Raw genomic sequence first — 14,406 nt, 5'->3', positions numbered from 1 at the left:
TTCTTCTTCTTCTTCTTCTTCTTCTTCTTCTTCTTCTTCTTCTTCTTCTTCTTCTTCTTCTTCTTCTTCTTCTTCTTCTTCTTCTTCTTCTTCTTCTTCTTCTTCTTCTTCTTCTTCTTCTTCTTCTTCTTCTTCTTCTTCTTCTTCTTCTTCTTCTTCTTCTTCTTCTTCTTCTTCTTCTTCTTCTTCTTCTTCTTCTTCTTCTTCTTCTTCTTCTTCTTCTTCTTCTTCTTCTTCTTCTTCTTCTTCTTCTTCTTCTTCTTCTTCTTCTTCTTCTTCTTCTTCTTCTTCTTCTTCTTCTTCTTCTTCTTCTTCTTCCTCTTCTTCTTCTCCTCTCTCTCTCTCTCTCTCTCTCTCTCTCTCTCTCTCTCTGTCTCTCTCTCTCTCTCATTCAATGTGGGCCTTTGCACAAAGCTGTGTCCCCTCAAATTTATTTATTTTGAGGCAGAGTCTTGCTAAATCACTAGTTTCCCAGGCTGGACTCAAACTTGGGATACTCCTGACTCTTCCTCCCAGAGAGCTGGTATTACAGGACTGCACCACCAACCCAGTTAAGCTACTTTATATGCATGAACATCTTATCTAATTCTCAAAAACAATTCTGTGGAGTAAATACTATATTATTTTACAGGTAAAGAGAAAGAGGATAGAAAGATCACATCTGACCTTCCAGCTTTGATCAAAATGGGACAGCCCCATTTCTTCCAGATCCTCCTTCTCACAGTTGAAAAACCTCTGGATATAACATCTGAAAGAAGCTAAGAAGAGCTGCCTTCTCCCCTTCTCTGTTGTCCACAGGGTGCCCTGGGAAGGTGAACTATGTTTGCCAATACCAGCCATCAAAGTCCTTCCTCCCACGCTGGGGTAGCAGAGCCAGCAGCAGCCCAGACACAAAGAAGGAGCCAGAGATGCTCCATATGGTCAGTGAGGCCTCGGGGAGCTCACTACCACCCACCACCCGCAGCGAAGCACTGTGGGCCAGTGCTCCCCTCCTGCCAGGAAGGTATGAGTTGGACCTAATGGGAAGAAGCCGATGACCCATACAGACCCCCGCTCTGCTATAACTTAATAGGCAGACTTCCTGTGGGAAAGAAAAGTGGGATAGGGTCAAGAATCTCATTATAAAATAAGCAAAATGTCTGAGATAGAATAGAAAACTGCTTATCGTATCAAGGTCCAGGGAAACCGCAACATAAATAGGGAAATAAGCCATCAATAGGTACCAATATGGGAATGAATTATAGGTAGAATTTATCAAGGACTTCCAAGGAGTCATCACAAAAATGCTTCAGTAAGCAATGCTGACTTCTTTTGAAGCAAACAAAAAGTAAATATATAGAAAATAGAAGTTACCTTTAAGAAGAAACAAATGGAAATTCGAGAACTAAAAAACAATAGCCAGGGGTAAGGGGGTGGGGGAGTCTTACTGGAAATGACAGAGGATCGGGACAGTGAGTCAGGAATGCAATAACATAATTCATTCTGAGCATAGAGAAAAAATAGACAAGGGAGAAAACAAACAAACAAATTTAAACAATACAGGGTCTAAACCAGCTGTGGGTGGTACTTACCTGTAATTCCAGGACTCAGGAGGCTGAAGTGAGACAATTGCTGTAAATTCAAGGCCAGCCTGTGCAACATAGTGAGTTTAAGGTCAGGCTGAGACATATAGTGAAATCTTGTCTTAAAAACAAAAAAACAAAACAAAAATACCAGAGTGCCAGAGACCTGTGAGACAGAAAAAAATACTGTACCTGGCCCTGGGGATTTAGCTCATTTAGCTCAGTGCTTTTGCTGCCTGCCTCACAAGCGCAAGGACCCAAGTTCAATCCCTGGTACCCAAACAAAACAAAACAAAAAAACTGTACTCAATGAAATAACAGCTAAATATACTTTCCAATTTTGGAGAAAGACATAATCTATAGATTCAAGACGTTGAGGGAATTCCAAACAGACTAAATTGAAAGAAATCCACAAAATAAATTTCTGAAAACTGAAAATAAAAGAAAAAAATTCTGAAAGTAGCAGGGAAGAAACAACACGTTGCTGATTTGGAAGTACTAATTTGAATGATAGCAAGAATTCTCATTTGAAAGTATGGAAACTAGAATGAAGCAGCTCAGCATTTTCAAATCCTGGAAGAAAAGAACTGTGAACTCTGTGTCTAATAAAATCCTTCAGAAATGGGGGAAAGGAAAACATTTTCAGATGAAAGAAAGTTAAGAGAATGTTTTTTGTTGGCAATGTATCCATAAGGATCGAGTAAAGGAAATTATCTAAACAGAAACTTTTCAAAAAACTTACTTTGAATTCAGCAATACATAAAAATAATTATATATCATGATCAAGTGAGATTTATTACACAAGTCTGGTTCAATATTCAAAAATCAATGTGATCCACCATATTAACAGGCTAAGGAAAAGCAATCATGATCTTACCAATTCATACATAAAAAAACTTGCCAAAATTCAACATCCTTTCATGATTTTTAAAAGAACTCTTGAAAAATTAGAAATAAAGAGAAGAATGTCTTCTTCTACCACTCTTACTCAATATAGTTTGGGAAGTTTTAAACAGTATAATAAGACAAGAAGAGGCTATAGATTAGAAGCAAAAAAAATAAAATCGTCCCTATTTGCAGATGACATGATTGTCTATATAAAAAGCCCCACAGAATCTGCAAAAATAAGACACAGCAGCTCCCCTAGAATAAATAAGCAAGCTCAGAAAGGTCACAGGATACAAGATTGACACAAAAATCACTTATATTTCAGTATACTAATAGTTAACATGCAGAAACAAAACTAAAAGTAACTACTTCAAAGAAAGGGAAATACTTAGGTATTACTCTAACAAAACATGTAATCTGAAGATTACAAAATTCTGACAAAAGAAAAAGAAGACTTAAATAAATGTAGTGCTATACCATGTTCATGAAGTAGAAGACAATGTAGTAAAGATGTCAATTCTCCCCATCTGATCTTCAGGTTTAATGTAATTACTGTAAAAACAGCGGCAAGAATTTTCATAGTCACAGACAAGCTTTTTCTAAAGTTTTTAATGGAAAAACAGAGCCTAGAAAAAAGCAGAACCTTGAAAAAGAAGGTTAAATTGGAGAAATAACTCAAATCAAAGCCAATTATAGCCAAGACAATCCAAACAGTGGACTTGACACAGACATACAGACCAGCAGGACAAAAGAGAGATAGCAGAAACAGATGTACACCAATTTTCAGTTGATTTTTGGAAAAAAAAATTCAGTGGAACAAGGATGGACAAAATGCACCTATCTAACACATCATTTCTTCCTCAGTGATCCCTGACACCTCCTCCAATCACATCCCAATCCACACCTGCCTCTCTCCATCCACTCTTCCCTTCTTCTTAAACTTGTAGCAGCCTCCTCCCCAACTACTTGTCTCCACTGCCCCTGCCTGCTCCTCACTGCAGCCCATGGTTTCTGTAAGTGCAAATCTGTCCCTTTGCCCATCCCATCATAGGAACCCCCCCCCATAATGATTCCCCACTGCTCCCAGGACAAAGCTGGAGCTCCTTCCTTAGCCCGGAAAGCCCTGTGAGGTCTGGCCTCTGCCCCCTTCCCCATCCACTTTTCAGGATTCATTGGAGCAAGAATTTTCTGCATAAAAGGGGATGAGATAATCATGTGCTCTCTGCTACCTGCTCTGGGATAACTTGTTAAGCAGCAAAATATAGCTGGTACAGAAGGCAATGTCTCCCCTTACCCAGTACTTTGGCCCAGGCTGCCCATGTGGTGGCCACAGATACCAATGGCAAAGCAAAAGTGTGCCAACTCTCTTGGGGACCAAGCTCAAAACTGGCAAGCCAAAAAAGTCACAGATGTAGGAGTCTGAGGATGGTGACACAGATTTCACTTGTTGATGAGAAAAACTTCACATAAATCAGACATATAAACATCAACAGTCACATTGCAAGGTGTAGACCAATTTTGCAAACAATATACTAAAGGATCATACTTTCAGAAATATCTTAACTTGGCCAGATTTCAGGGCAACAGGCAAATATCGGGGCTGCCACAGAGACACAGGAGCATCCAGAAGCAGCCTAGGCCAGAACTGGACACTCAGGGCCCATTGTGAGTATGGAGAAGGAGGACTAGCCAAGGTAGCTGCCAAGGTTGTCCCCCAAGGCACCAGTTTCTTCCGCATAAAGCAGCTGGACTCAGTTTTCTAGAGAACAAGTTACCCCCCACCAGGGTTCCTCGGAAGGGTAGGATATAGTCTACATTTTAGCCACAGTCAGGCTCTCCGGTCTGGCCCTCTGGCCTTTCCAGGCCCTACCACTATCTTCCCTCTGCACCCCAGCTGTCCCAAGTCCCTGCAAGGTTATGGGTCCTTTTCTGTGCTCCTGAGTGTTGGAACCTTCTCTTCAGTCCTGCACACTAGCCTGATAGCCAGAGGGTCCAGAGTCTGCCTTGGACAGGATGGCAGCATGGGACCAGAACCACTAGGGACTCCACCTCCCCAGAATCAGCTGTGCCCCCTCTTTATGGGCCATCCCCTCTTCCTGTGTCACTTCTAGCCCTTCCTGTGCCTCCCAGTAGTACACTGCTCCCCTGACATCTTTGGTGTGCAGTTTGCTTTTGGGGGAACCCCTGTGTTGGCACTGTCTCCTTCTGACTTATTCTTTGAGACTCATCTCTGAGGTGTCCTTCTCTAGAGTGCCATCCTGGTCAGTCTAGACCTGGCAGGTGCATGGAGGAGGGAGAGAAAGCAGGGGGAGGCTTTGCTGTCCTACTTCCAGAAGCTGGTCGCCTCCCCTGGGACAACCCTGCCTGGTTGTTAGAAGGAGAACCAGGCCTCCATAAGAAGGCTGCCTGACTTGCTCTTGGCATGAAGAATGGGCTGACTTCTGATCCCAGATTCCCTGCTCCTGGTCTCCCAGTTCTGCAGACTGCATCCCTGGCCGAGTCTCTTCACAGCCCCATTTTCCAGGAAGCTCCTTGGTCCAGCTACAGCTGGGTCTGGTCTCTGTGGTACTATTTCTGTGACCAGGCAGGCTCCCGTGTCCAATCATTACAAACAATCTGACCTCGACCGGAACTCAGGACCACAGGCTGGCATGGGGCTGTGGCGGCACCAGAAGCCGCTGATGGAATTACAGCCTGAGCCTGTAACCCGGGGACTGGGCACTGTCGCTGGCCACCCAAGAGAGAAACAGAGGGTCTCAGCTGGCCTTTTTCTGTGGAGCTTCAGCAATTTCACTGAAAAGTATAATCTGGGCTCATTGGCTGGATGGCACAAGGGAGCTCAGCGGAGGAGGCACTGACACCCATTCTGCTTCCTCACCTGCCCTCTACACACACCAGGCAATGCTCTAGCTCAGCTGTATTCCTTTCAAAGTCACATGTTAATGTCGTAGTCCCCAAAACCACGAATGTGTCTGTCTGAGGGAACAGGGTCTTTAAAGAAGTAATTAAGGCAAAATAAGGTCACTTAGGTGGGTCACGAAGAGATTAGGGTGAAGACACTCGCAGAGGGACAACCAGGAGAAGACAAGTGCAAAAGCCAAGGGCAGCAGCCTCAGGAGAAACAGTCCTGCCTGCTTCTTGACCTTGGACTTCCATTTTCAACTATTCAGGCTACCCAGCCAGTGGCCCTTGGGCAAAGGGATGCTGTGTCTGTTTTTCCTGCTATCAGTCTGCCGCTCACCAATAGCTCACCTTCTATAGACCTCACGGAATCTCACCTTCTTGATCATGTGTTCCTGGCCGCTGGCACCCAGACATCCCAGCAACCCACACACTGTCTTGCCCAGCACCGCTGGTGTCTGGCACATCTGGCTTCCAACACAACTGGTGACACAGGTGCTGAATCAGCTGACTCCATCTGTCTCCTCGACAGAGCCTGCTCCAGGAAGCAGGGACCACAGCTCCAGCACAGAACATCTCAGCGCAGAGCTAGGCATGCAATGGATACTCAGCAAATGTTGCTTGGAGGAAGGAATTTCCATGCTGAATCCCACCCACCATCTCACATCTGCCACGGCTCCTTCATTAGGATCTTCAAATGTGCTTGGACTTTACCTTACCTATCAACCTCTGCCCCTAAAAACAAAAAGAAGAAAGCAGGGAAGGGAAAGGAGGGAAGGGGAAAGGAAAAAGCAGGGAAGGGAGAGGGGAGAGGAGGGGAAGAGGCCACCCACACCCCACGGGCCCCAAGCCATTGTGACCTGGTGTGGGAAAAGGAACCTTGGTGTGTGGGCCTGGTCCAGAGTTGGGATGGGCATGTCCAGGCTTAGCCCTCCTGGCGGGCTGGGTTGGGTAGGAGGGAGGATGTGTCCCACTCCTGTCCCACGCTGAGCCACCCATCCCTCTTTTGTCACTAGCTTGGCCCAGATGCTGTCCACATGCCCTCCAGGGGCACTGAGCACAGTGGTGCTGAGCAGGAGAATCACTGTCCTCTGTTGAGTGCAGAGTAAAGGGACGAGTGTGTGGTCCCAGGGAGGGGCAAGGGCACACGAGCCTGACTTACGCAGCTCTGACAGCACCCGTCTGCTAGCCTGGGCTGTCACAGGAGGTTGCTTGCTTGATAATTAATGCACTTTGGCAACTGATGGGAGTGGAGTAGAAAGGGATTTCATTTCCAGTTGGCTTTCCTGAGGGTGGCAGAAAAAAACTGTGATATAGAGTCAGTCAATGAGCATTTATTGTGGGTCCATTCTGTGCCTCTGCATGGCAGGCTTTGAGGAGGATATGGAGGGAGCAGCACAGGAGGGGCTTTCCGTGGAGAAGCGCTCACTCTCCTCCACTCTGCGGTGTTTACCTTGGCCTGGAAAATAAACAACAGACACATCAGAGTGGGAAAGAGAAAAGCAAATATCTTTGGTTCCTCTCCCAGAGCAAGCAACCAAGCCAGGGAGCGAGGATGAGCTGAGGACCCAGCTGACCTCCCCTCCCAAACTTCTGCTGGCTCAAAATCCACCATTCGCTGTTCATTCCTTGGATTATACTTTGCCTTTCCCCCTACAGATATATATTTTTAAATAAAAACACATCTAGAAAAAAAGAGTGTTCCATCCTTCAATCCTTAAAGCAGGAATGACATGATCATCGATGTACACACAAGTCTGGGCCTCTGGGTGGTAGTTTTCCAAGTGCTGCACAGAGAAGGCCAGGGCAGGTGGGTGGGTTTATGTCCACAGTTGGTGCTATCCAGCAGGTGTAGCTACTCTCCCTGCCTTAGCCCAAGGGGCACAGGGGACCCCAATCCCACTGCTACAGGAGGGGCTGGATGAGTGTTTGCCATCAGGGGCTTCTGAAAGAGGGGAGGGGACTCAGGGAGGGGCTGTGACTGTCAACGTACCCACTGGAGTGGGTCTCAGGCCTGTAGCGGACACCCGCATCCACACTGGCCTTCTTAGCACATTGAGCTCCAGCCCTGCTGGGATCCACAGAGCCTGGGACCCACCTGCGCCACTCTTCAGAGCAGGCTCACAAGCTCCTAAGGGAAATTCTCTACCCAGGCCCATATCTCTGCTCTGTCCACATGCCTCCTCCTGGCGGTCTTCAGTCTCTGTCCTCTTTGTCCCCCCTTTTTATCCATTAGTGGGGATTGAACCCATGGCCTTGGCACCGGGCTACATCTCTAGAATTTTTGGAGGTGGGCAGGGACAGGGTCTGATTAAGTCACTAAGTTGCCCTGTCTGAGCTCAAACTTTTGATCCCAGGGGTGTGCCACCGTACTTATCCCCTCCTTGTCATTTGAGAGGTGTCACCTGCCTGTAACACAGAGCTGTGGGGGGGCTGCGCCTGATCTTCAAGATCAGTTGCTGGTGGGGCCTGGTGCACAGAGATTGGCTAAACACACGTGTGCATGACTAAATATGCTTTGCTTACGCAGAGGAGTCACTCTGGTTCCCATCCCATGCACCTACACTTCCCTGTGTCTTAACCATAGTGCAGTGCTGTGCCAACTAACTCCCAAGCCTCTGTGGCTTAGCTGAACCAAGCTTGATTCCCTTTCCACAAAGTTCAAAGTGTGTTGTGTGTGTCATTTGGTTTCTGTATTTTTGTTGTTTTTCCCGGGACTGGGGATTGAATCCAGGGCCTTCACACTGAGGTATACCCTCAGCCCTTTTCAATTTGTATTTTGAGACAGGATCTCTCTAAGTCACCCAAGCTAGCCTTGAACTTGTGATTCTCCTGCCTCAGCTTAGGCACTGACATCCAGAGCATCGCTGGCCCTGGAGGGTAGCCCCTCCACCCCTGGAGGAGTCAGGCAGCCTGCCCTGGAGCACACATCTCAAGGACAAACCACCAATGCAGAGTCCCCATGCCAGCTCCTCCTTCTTCAGCCTCCTGCTGTCCTCACCCAGGGCTGGATGCCAGAGCATGAGGGGCAGCCCTCATCCAGGCTGGGAGGTTGTGCAAAGCAGCCAGTCCAAGGCTGCTTAGAAACTGCAGTAGAGACCCCCTCACCTCAGCATTCTGACCAGCCCTGTGTAGCCCTGGGTGGCACAGAGGAGTCTCCTCTTTTGGGGACTCTGAGTGACAAACTCTTAATAACAAAGGCAACAAAGTGACACATGTGCAATAGCAATCATCCCCTGATCTGCTGCCTCACCATGTCCCACACATCCTGGTCATACCGTTTTAAGGCAGGTACCCATTCAGTGACCCAGTGACCCAGCCAGCACTCAGATGTGGCTCTCACACCCCACAACACAGCCTGTGGTGACCCACATGCTGGCAGTGGGGAGAAGAAAGCAGCACCATCTCGTCCTTCCCGGGAGTGGACTGACCACTTCTGCTCACCTCCAGGATTCACAGCCTGGAGCCACCTTGGGGCAAGGGTGTGGCTGGGAAATCTGGGGCTGGGCAGGGGCTACTGTCTCCATTTCAGGTCTTGACCTTCCCATGTGAATGAGGATTGAAATCACCATCTGAAATAAATATATGAGGTGGTAGAAACATACAGGGAATGTTTAAATTTTTAAAAATCTGTTATAGTAAAAGATACAGTGGCCTCAATTCCCCTCAGAATATTCTGCCTCGCTTCAAACACACTGATCCCATCACTCTTGCCACTTTCTGAAGCAACTCTGGAAGTCCTCATTTATGTCTTCACTTAGGCCGCTGTGGCTATGTTGATGTCCTGAACTCCTCCAAAATGTTTCTCTTTCAAAATCATTTTGACTTTGGGGAACAGCCAAACGGTGCCAGATCCAGTGAAGAAGGTGGATGAGGACATAGCACCATGGGTTTTTTTATTTTTTGTTTTTTGTACCAGGGATTGAACTTGGGACCTTGCTCTTGCAAGGCAGGTGGTAGAACCACTGAGCTAAATCCCCAGCCCAGCACCATGTTTTTTTTTTTTTTTATGAGCCTGCCTTTCTGCTGGATGGCCCTCAGTAGCAGCGGTCACCGTATTTTTTTTACCATACTTTGTAAGGACACTCAGGAAAGAGGACTTTGAGAACGGCTTCAGAAAGTGGCAAGAAGGATGGGGTGAGTGTGTGCCAAGTGAGGGGACGTATTTTGAGAAAGATTCATGGCGATGTGTTTCTTACTGTAATAATTTTTAAAATTTAAACCTTCACCATCTGTTGTGATCATACCTTGCATATATAACAAAATATCACTATGACACGATATAATTTCAGAGTCCCCTTTGCCATAGATATGATCTAGTTTGTCACCAGAAAATATGGCAGCTGGATGTGAAAGCAGAAACCATATGTATGGAAAGGAGGCGCAAGGACTCATTGGCCCATAAATGTGTTCCAGCTCAGGCTAAGAGTGAGATGAATGGCCTGGGGCCAGTGAACTCACCTGCCCTCAACTCTGTGGGCCAGAAGCAGGTGAGAGTCGTCTGGGGATGGCCACTGAAGCTGAGATGTGGTTGAGCAGAAAAATCTGTGCCTGTCACCAGCCTGTCCTGTGAACATCTCTGTGGCTCTAATGCTGTGGACCTGTGGACATTCACCGCCGATGTCTGCATTTAGTGTTGGCATTTTTATAAATAAGGGTGGTGGTATTCAGAGCGGGGAGGAACTAGCCTGAAGTCACACAGGATTTCAATGAGTGATCTGGGCACAATACTGTTCTTCTGGAGCACTCTCCACTTGGCCCAGCCTGCAGTTCTGGGATCTCTGAATTAAGAGCCTCATTTTGATGCTTTGACCATCTTGGAAATGGCCATTTACCAGCAACAATGATTCTGCCCTTGGGGTTGCCTTTGAGAGGCTGATGGAAGCCTTAGCTTCTTCCTGCACAGAGACACACATCCTATTTGGTGCACATGTGCTTCTGCTCTGCAAGTAACCTCAGGTTGTTTGCAGTGTCCTGCAGCATCCCAAATGGAAGCAGGTAGGCCCCTTGCCCCAGCCTGGTGCTTGCACAGCACTTTGGATGGAATGTCAACTTGATTGGCTTTGGGATGCACCTGGGGATTTGTGGAGCACAGTGTTGGGTATCTGGGCGGTGATCTTGGGTACTGTATCTGATCCCTTGACCCTTTCTACTTCTGCTCCCTTGCTTTACTTCCTGGCTGCAATGAACTAAGCAGCTTTGCTCCACTATGTCGCGACACCTGCCGTATCGCTTCTTTCTCACAGCCAGCCAATGTGGACTGAACCCTCTGAAACTATAGGACAAATTAAACCACTCCTCTTTTAAGCTGCAGGTGTTGGGTATTGTGTCCAGCAACAAAAAACTGACTAGTAGCAAAAGTTAAGGTGCAATGTTGACATATTGTGTGCTGATGAACAGATTTAAGAAGAGGTCTTGGCATAGCAGGATCCTAGACCAGCATCAGAATCACACTTCTAGAGGCCGGTGATTTAGCTTAGTGGTTCCATACCTGTTTTGCAAGTGCAAGGTCCTGAGTTCAATCCCTGGGACCCCACCAAAAAAAAAAAATCACACTTCTATTTAAAATGCTCTCTTTAGACCATGTTACAAAATTAAAAAATTAAACAAAGTCTTTGTAAATAGGGAGGGGTGGAGGGGTTGAACAGAAGGCAGGGGAATGGAGAAAAAAATAAGAACTAAGATATATTATGTAAAGGTACAAATACCCAATAATGAATATCAGTATATTGTATAGCTAACATGTACCAATAAAATTAATTAATTAAAAAAATTAAATGCTTGCTGTTCTCCAACAATGGCAGGGCCCCATCTACAGGACTGAACCTTATACTCCCCACATCAGAGCCTGTCTGTATTCCCATCTGTGTTACTGCAACAAAGTTCCCTGGAGTGTACAGTTTGTAAATAATAGAGATGAAGATCTGGAACACATTGCTTCACTCTTCGGTTAAGATGGCAGGCAGGGCTGCTGCTATAGCATCAGGCCAATGTCTTGATGGAATTTTAGAATGGTGTTACAATGCTGCAGGATTCAATAATCTGGGTTTAATGCAAGATGATATAATATATGAGGATGAAAATCTAAAAGGAGACATAAGAAGGCTCCTTAAGAAGCTTTATCATATCAGGATGTTTCACATTAACAGAGCACTGGACCTGACTGTGAGGACTCTGATCTTGTTTAAAGAACAGTGGACAAAATATGAGGAGCATCAATTCTACCCGGAACTGTATCTCAAAGAGGTTATTTGGGAAAGAAAAGAAATAGAAGAATAGGCAAAGAAGTAATCATATAGTTGAACTCTATGGATACAACTATCCTCAAAATATTTTCATGAACTTGGTCAAGCCTGAAATATACAATTAAGAATTATTGAATCTGCAGACATAACACTTTAAATAAATGTCTGTTGTGGTCTAAATAAATAAATAAAAGCAGAAGGTAATTTCTCATGGTCTGGAGCCTGGGGAGTCTGAGATCAAGGCACAGGCATAAGAAATGTCTGGTGAAGGCTCCATCCTACTTCTAAGATGATGCCTGCCTGTTGTGTTCTCTAGAGAAGACAAACACTATGTGTCTTAGTCACATTCCAGCCACTGGGACAAAATACCCAAAATCCACTACTTAAAAAGTTTAATTTGGTTCACAGTTAAGAGAGTTTAACAGTTAAGTGGACACAGTTAAGTCCTTGGTCAGCTGGCTCCAAGCAGGTCCCTCATGGTAGAAGGGTTTGGCAGAGGACAACTGCTTCACATATAGCAGCAGGAAGCAGGGAAAGGAGGAGCCAAGAAGGTAGATGTACCCACCAAAGTCATACCCCCAGTGACCTACCTTTTCCAACTCCTAGCAGTACATTCAGGTATGAATTCATCAGTGGGCAGATCCACTCATGAGTATGGTGCCCCATGATCCAATCGCCATTTGAACCTCCCACCTCTGAATACACAAATATTCTTGATCTAAACTATAACACTGTGTCTTCATGTGACAGAAAGGACAGGAGGGCTGAGCAGTTCTCCAAAGTCTCTCTGATTAATCCATTCATGAGGGTAGAGACCTCCTGACCCAGTCATCCCCAAAGCCCCACTACTTACCACTTCCACACTGGGGATTAGGCCTCATGAACTTTGGAGGGACACATATACTCACCCCACAGCACCCTCTTGGGTCCTGTGGGCATCCCACCTCTCTCCTCTGAGTGCTTCTTCCTCCCCAGGACAGCATGACCTCCCTTGTCCATTTGCAAACCACTCTCATGATCTCCCTGTTCTGACGTGGCTGTCACAGTCTTCACTTCAGAAAACTAGTGCTCCAGCCCCAAGTGAGAAAGACAGCTCCTCAGTTGTAGAGGAACCAGGATTTCAGAGACCTCCTGGATGTGAACAAAAAGCTTCTGACTTCCACAAAGAGGAGAGGCCTGGGGCTTAGGGAGAAAACAGTAGCATTGCTTGGTGGTCACTCTCTGTGCCTTAATTTTCCCATCTGTAGAATGGGGATGATGGTAGTTCTAGTTTCATAGGGGCATTGCCTCTGCAAAACACAGGGAACAGTACCTGGGCCAGTGGGATGACAGCACACAGGTGGGCTATGATCATGGTCTCCAGGTAGCTGCCAGAGGTGGGGAGGGCTCCATATCCAAAGACACTGGGGTGTTGGTGAGAAAGTCCTGGGTATGCAGCTGGAGCCCCCAGTAAATGGCGACCCTCTTGTTTACCTGGGCCTTATACAAGTTGCCTGGCAATTTGTACTTCTTCTGGGAAGTGTATTCATTTCAGTTGCTCATTTTTTGATTGGGCCTTTTGTCTTGGTGGTCTAATTTTTTTTAGTTCTTTATGTATTCCAAGAGTTAGCAAAAAAATAATATTCTGTAGGTTATCTCTTCACTGTGTTGTTTGATTTGATATGATTCCCTTTGTTGACTCTTGGCACTATTTCCTGCGCAACTGGAGTTCTGTTCAGAAAGTCCCTGCCTATACCTGTGACTTCAAGAGTTTTACCTGTTACCTTCTAGCATATTGTTTTGTTGCTGAAGGAATTGGTAAGTGACACGCACATGGAGACACAGAATGGAAACAAAATAATAAAAGGTTTATTTTGTCAACAAAAGGCCAATCGCACCAAAAGCAGTGCCAGTGATGGACCCTGTACTGGGTTGCAGCTTCTTCTTTTATAGACTTTACAGCTATGGGTGATTACATTTCATTTCCTCATTCACATTGCCCATCTACAAATTACAGTAACAAGACAGTTAACTTTAACACATACTTAACAATTCCTTGTAGTTAGGGAGTTTACCTTAAGATTCGTCTAGCTATCTATTCTAGTGCATGGGAATGGGGTGTTCAAAGTCAGGGGTGAGGCCAGATGTCCCATTTCATGGTCAATGCATCTGGTGTTTGTTAATTTTGAATTAAACAAAGCAGATTGCTATTAGAGACAGCAGAAGTCATTTTAAATTTTCCTAACATTTTGTAGGTTTTTAGATTACTTACAAAAGTTCTCTGTGTCAGTTTCTGTTTTAGCAATTAGCTCTTTAATCCATTTTTATTTTAGCTTAGTACATGGTGAGAGACATGGATCTAGATTCAATCTTCTGCATATGGATAGCCAGCTTTCTCAGTACAGTTCATTAAAAAGTCTATCTTTCCCCTCGAATATGCTTTTGGCCTCTTTGTAAAATAGCTGAATATGCTTGGGATTGTTTCTACATTCTCTATTATATTCTAGTGATCCATATGTCTACTTTAGTGTCAGTACCATGCTGTTTTTTATCACTATAACTTTGTAAGTTAACTTCAGATCTGGGATTGTGATGCTTTCCATTTTAGTCTTATTGCTTTTGCTATTCCTTCACTCTTCTGGTTCCATATGAATTTCAGGATTGTTTTCTCCAGTTATGTGAAGAATGCTGTTGGTATTTTGATTAGGCTTGTGTTAAATCTATATATCAGTTTTGGAAATATGGCCATTTGGCTATATTTATTTTGCCTATCCAAGAACAGTGTATATCTTTCTATTTTCTTTTTTGTTGTCGTTGTTTTTTTTTTTTTT

The 14,406-nt window shown here is 45.3% G+C and overlaps 1 protein-coding gene across 1 annotated transcript; it reads left to right on the top strand.

The window, feature by feature from the left end:
- Positions 1-11,306: 11,306 nt before the first annotated feature.
- On the top strand, positions 11,307-11,630 carry LOC104875329 (cytochrome b-c1 complex subunit 7-like). The gene has a single exon (XM_033764799.1). It carries the CDS (start codon positions 11,307-11,309, stop codon positions 11,628-11,630), a length of 324 nt encoding a protein of 107 aa, XP_033620690.1.
- Positions 11,631-14,406: the final 2,776 nt, after the last annotated feature.

This window comes from Fukomys damarensis, unplaced genomic scaffold (genome assembly GCF_012274545.1).
Source record: "Fukomys damarensis isolate Sample0158 unplaced genomic scaffold, DMR_v1.0_HiC HiC_scaffold_17, whole genome shotgun sequence".
NCBI classification, from domain to species: domain Eukaryota; kingdom Metazoa; phylum Chordata; class Mammalia; order Rodentia; family Bathyergidae; genus Fukomys; species Fukomys damarensis.
This window is presented reverse-complemented; position numbering and strand designations above follow the sequence as displayed.

Coding starts and splice junctions, on each gene's coding strand:
- LOC104875329 (XM_033764799.1), top strand. CDS start 11,307: ATGGCAGGCAGGGCTGCTGCTATAGCATCAGGCCAATGTCTTGATGGA.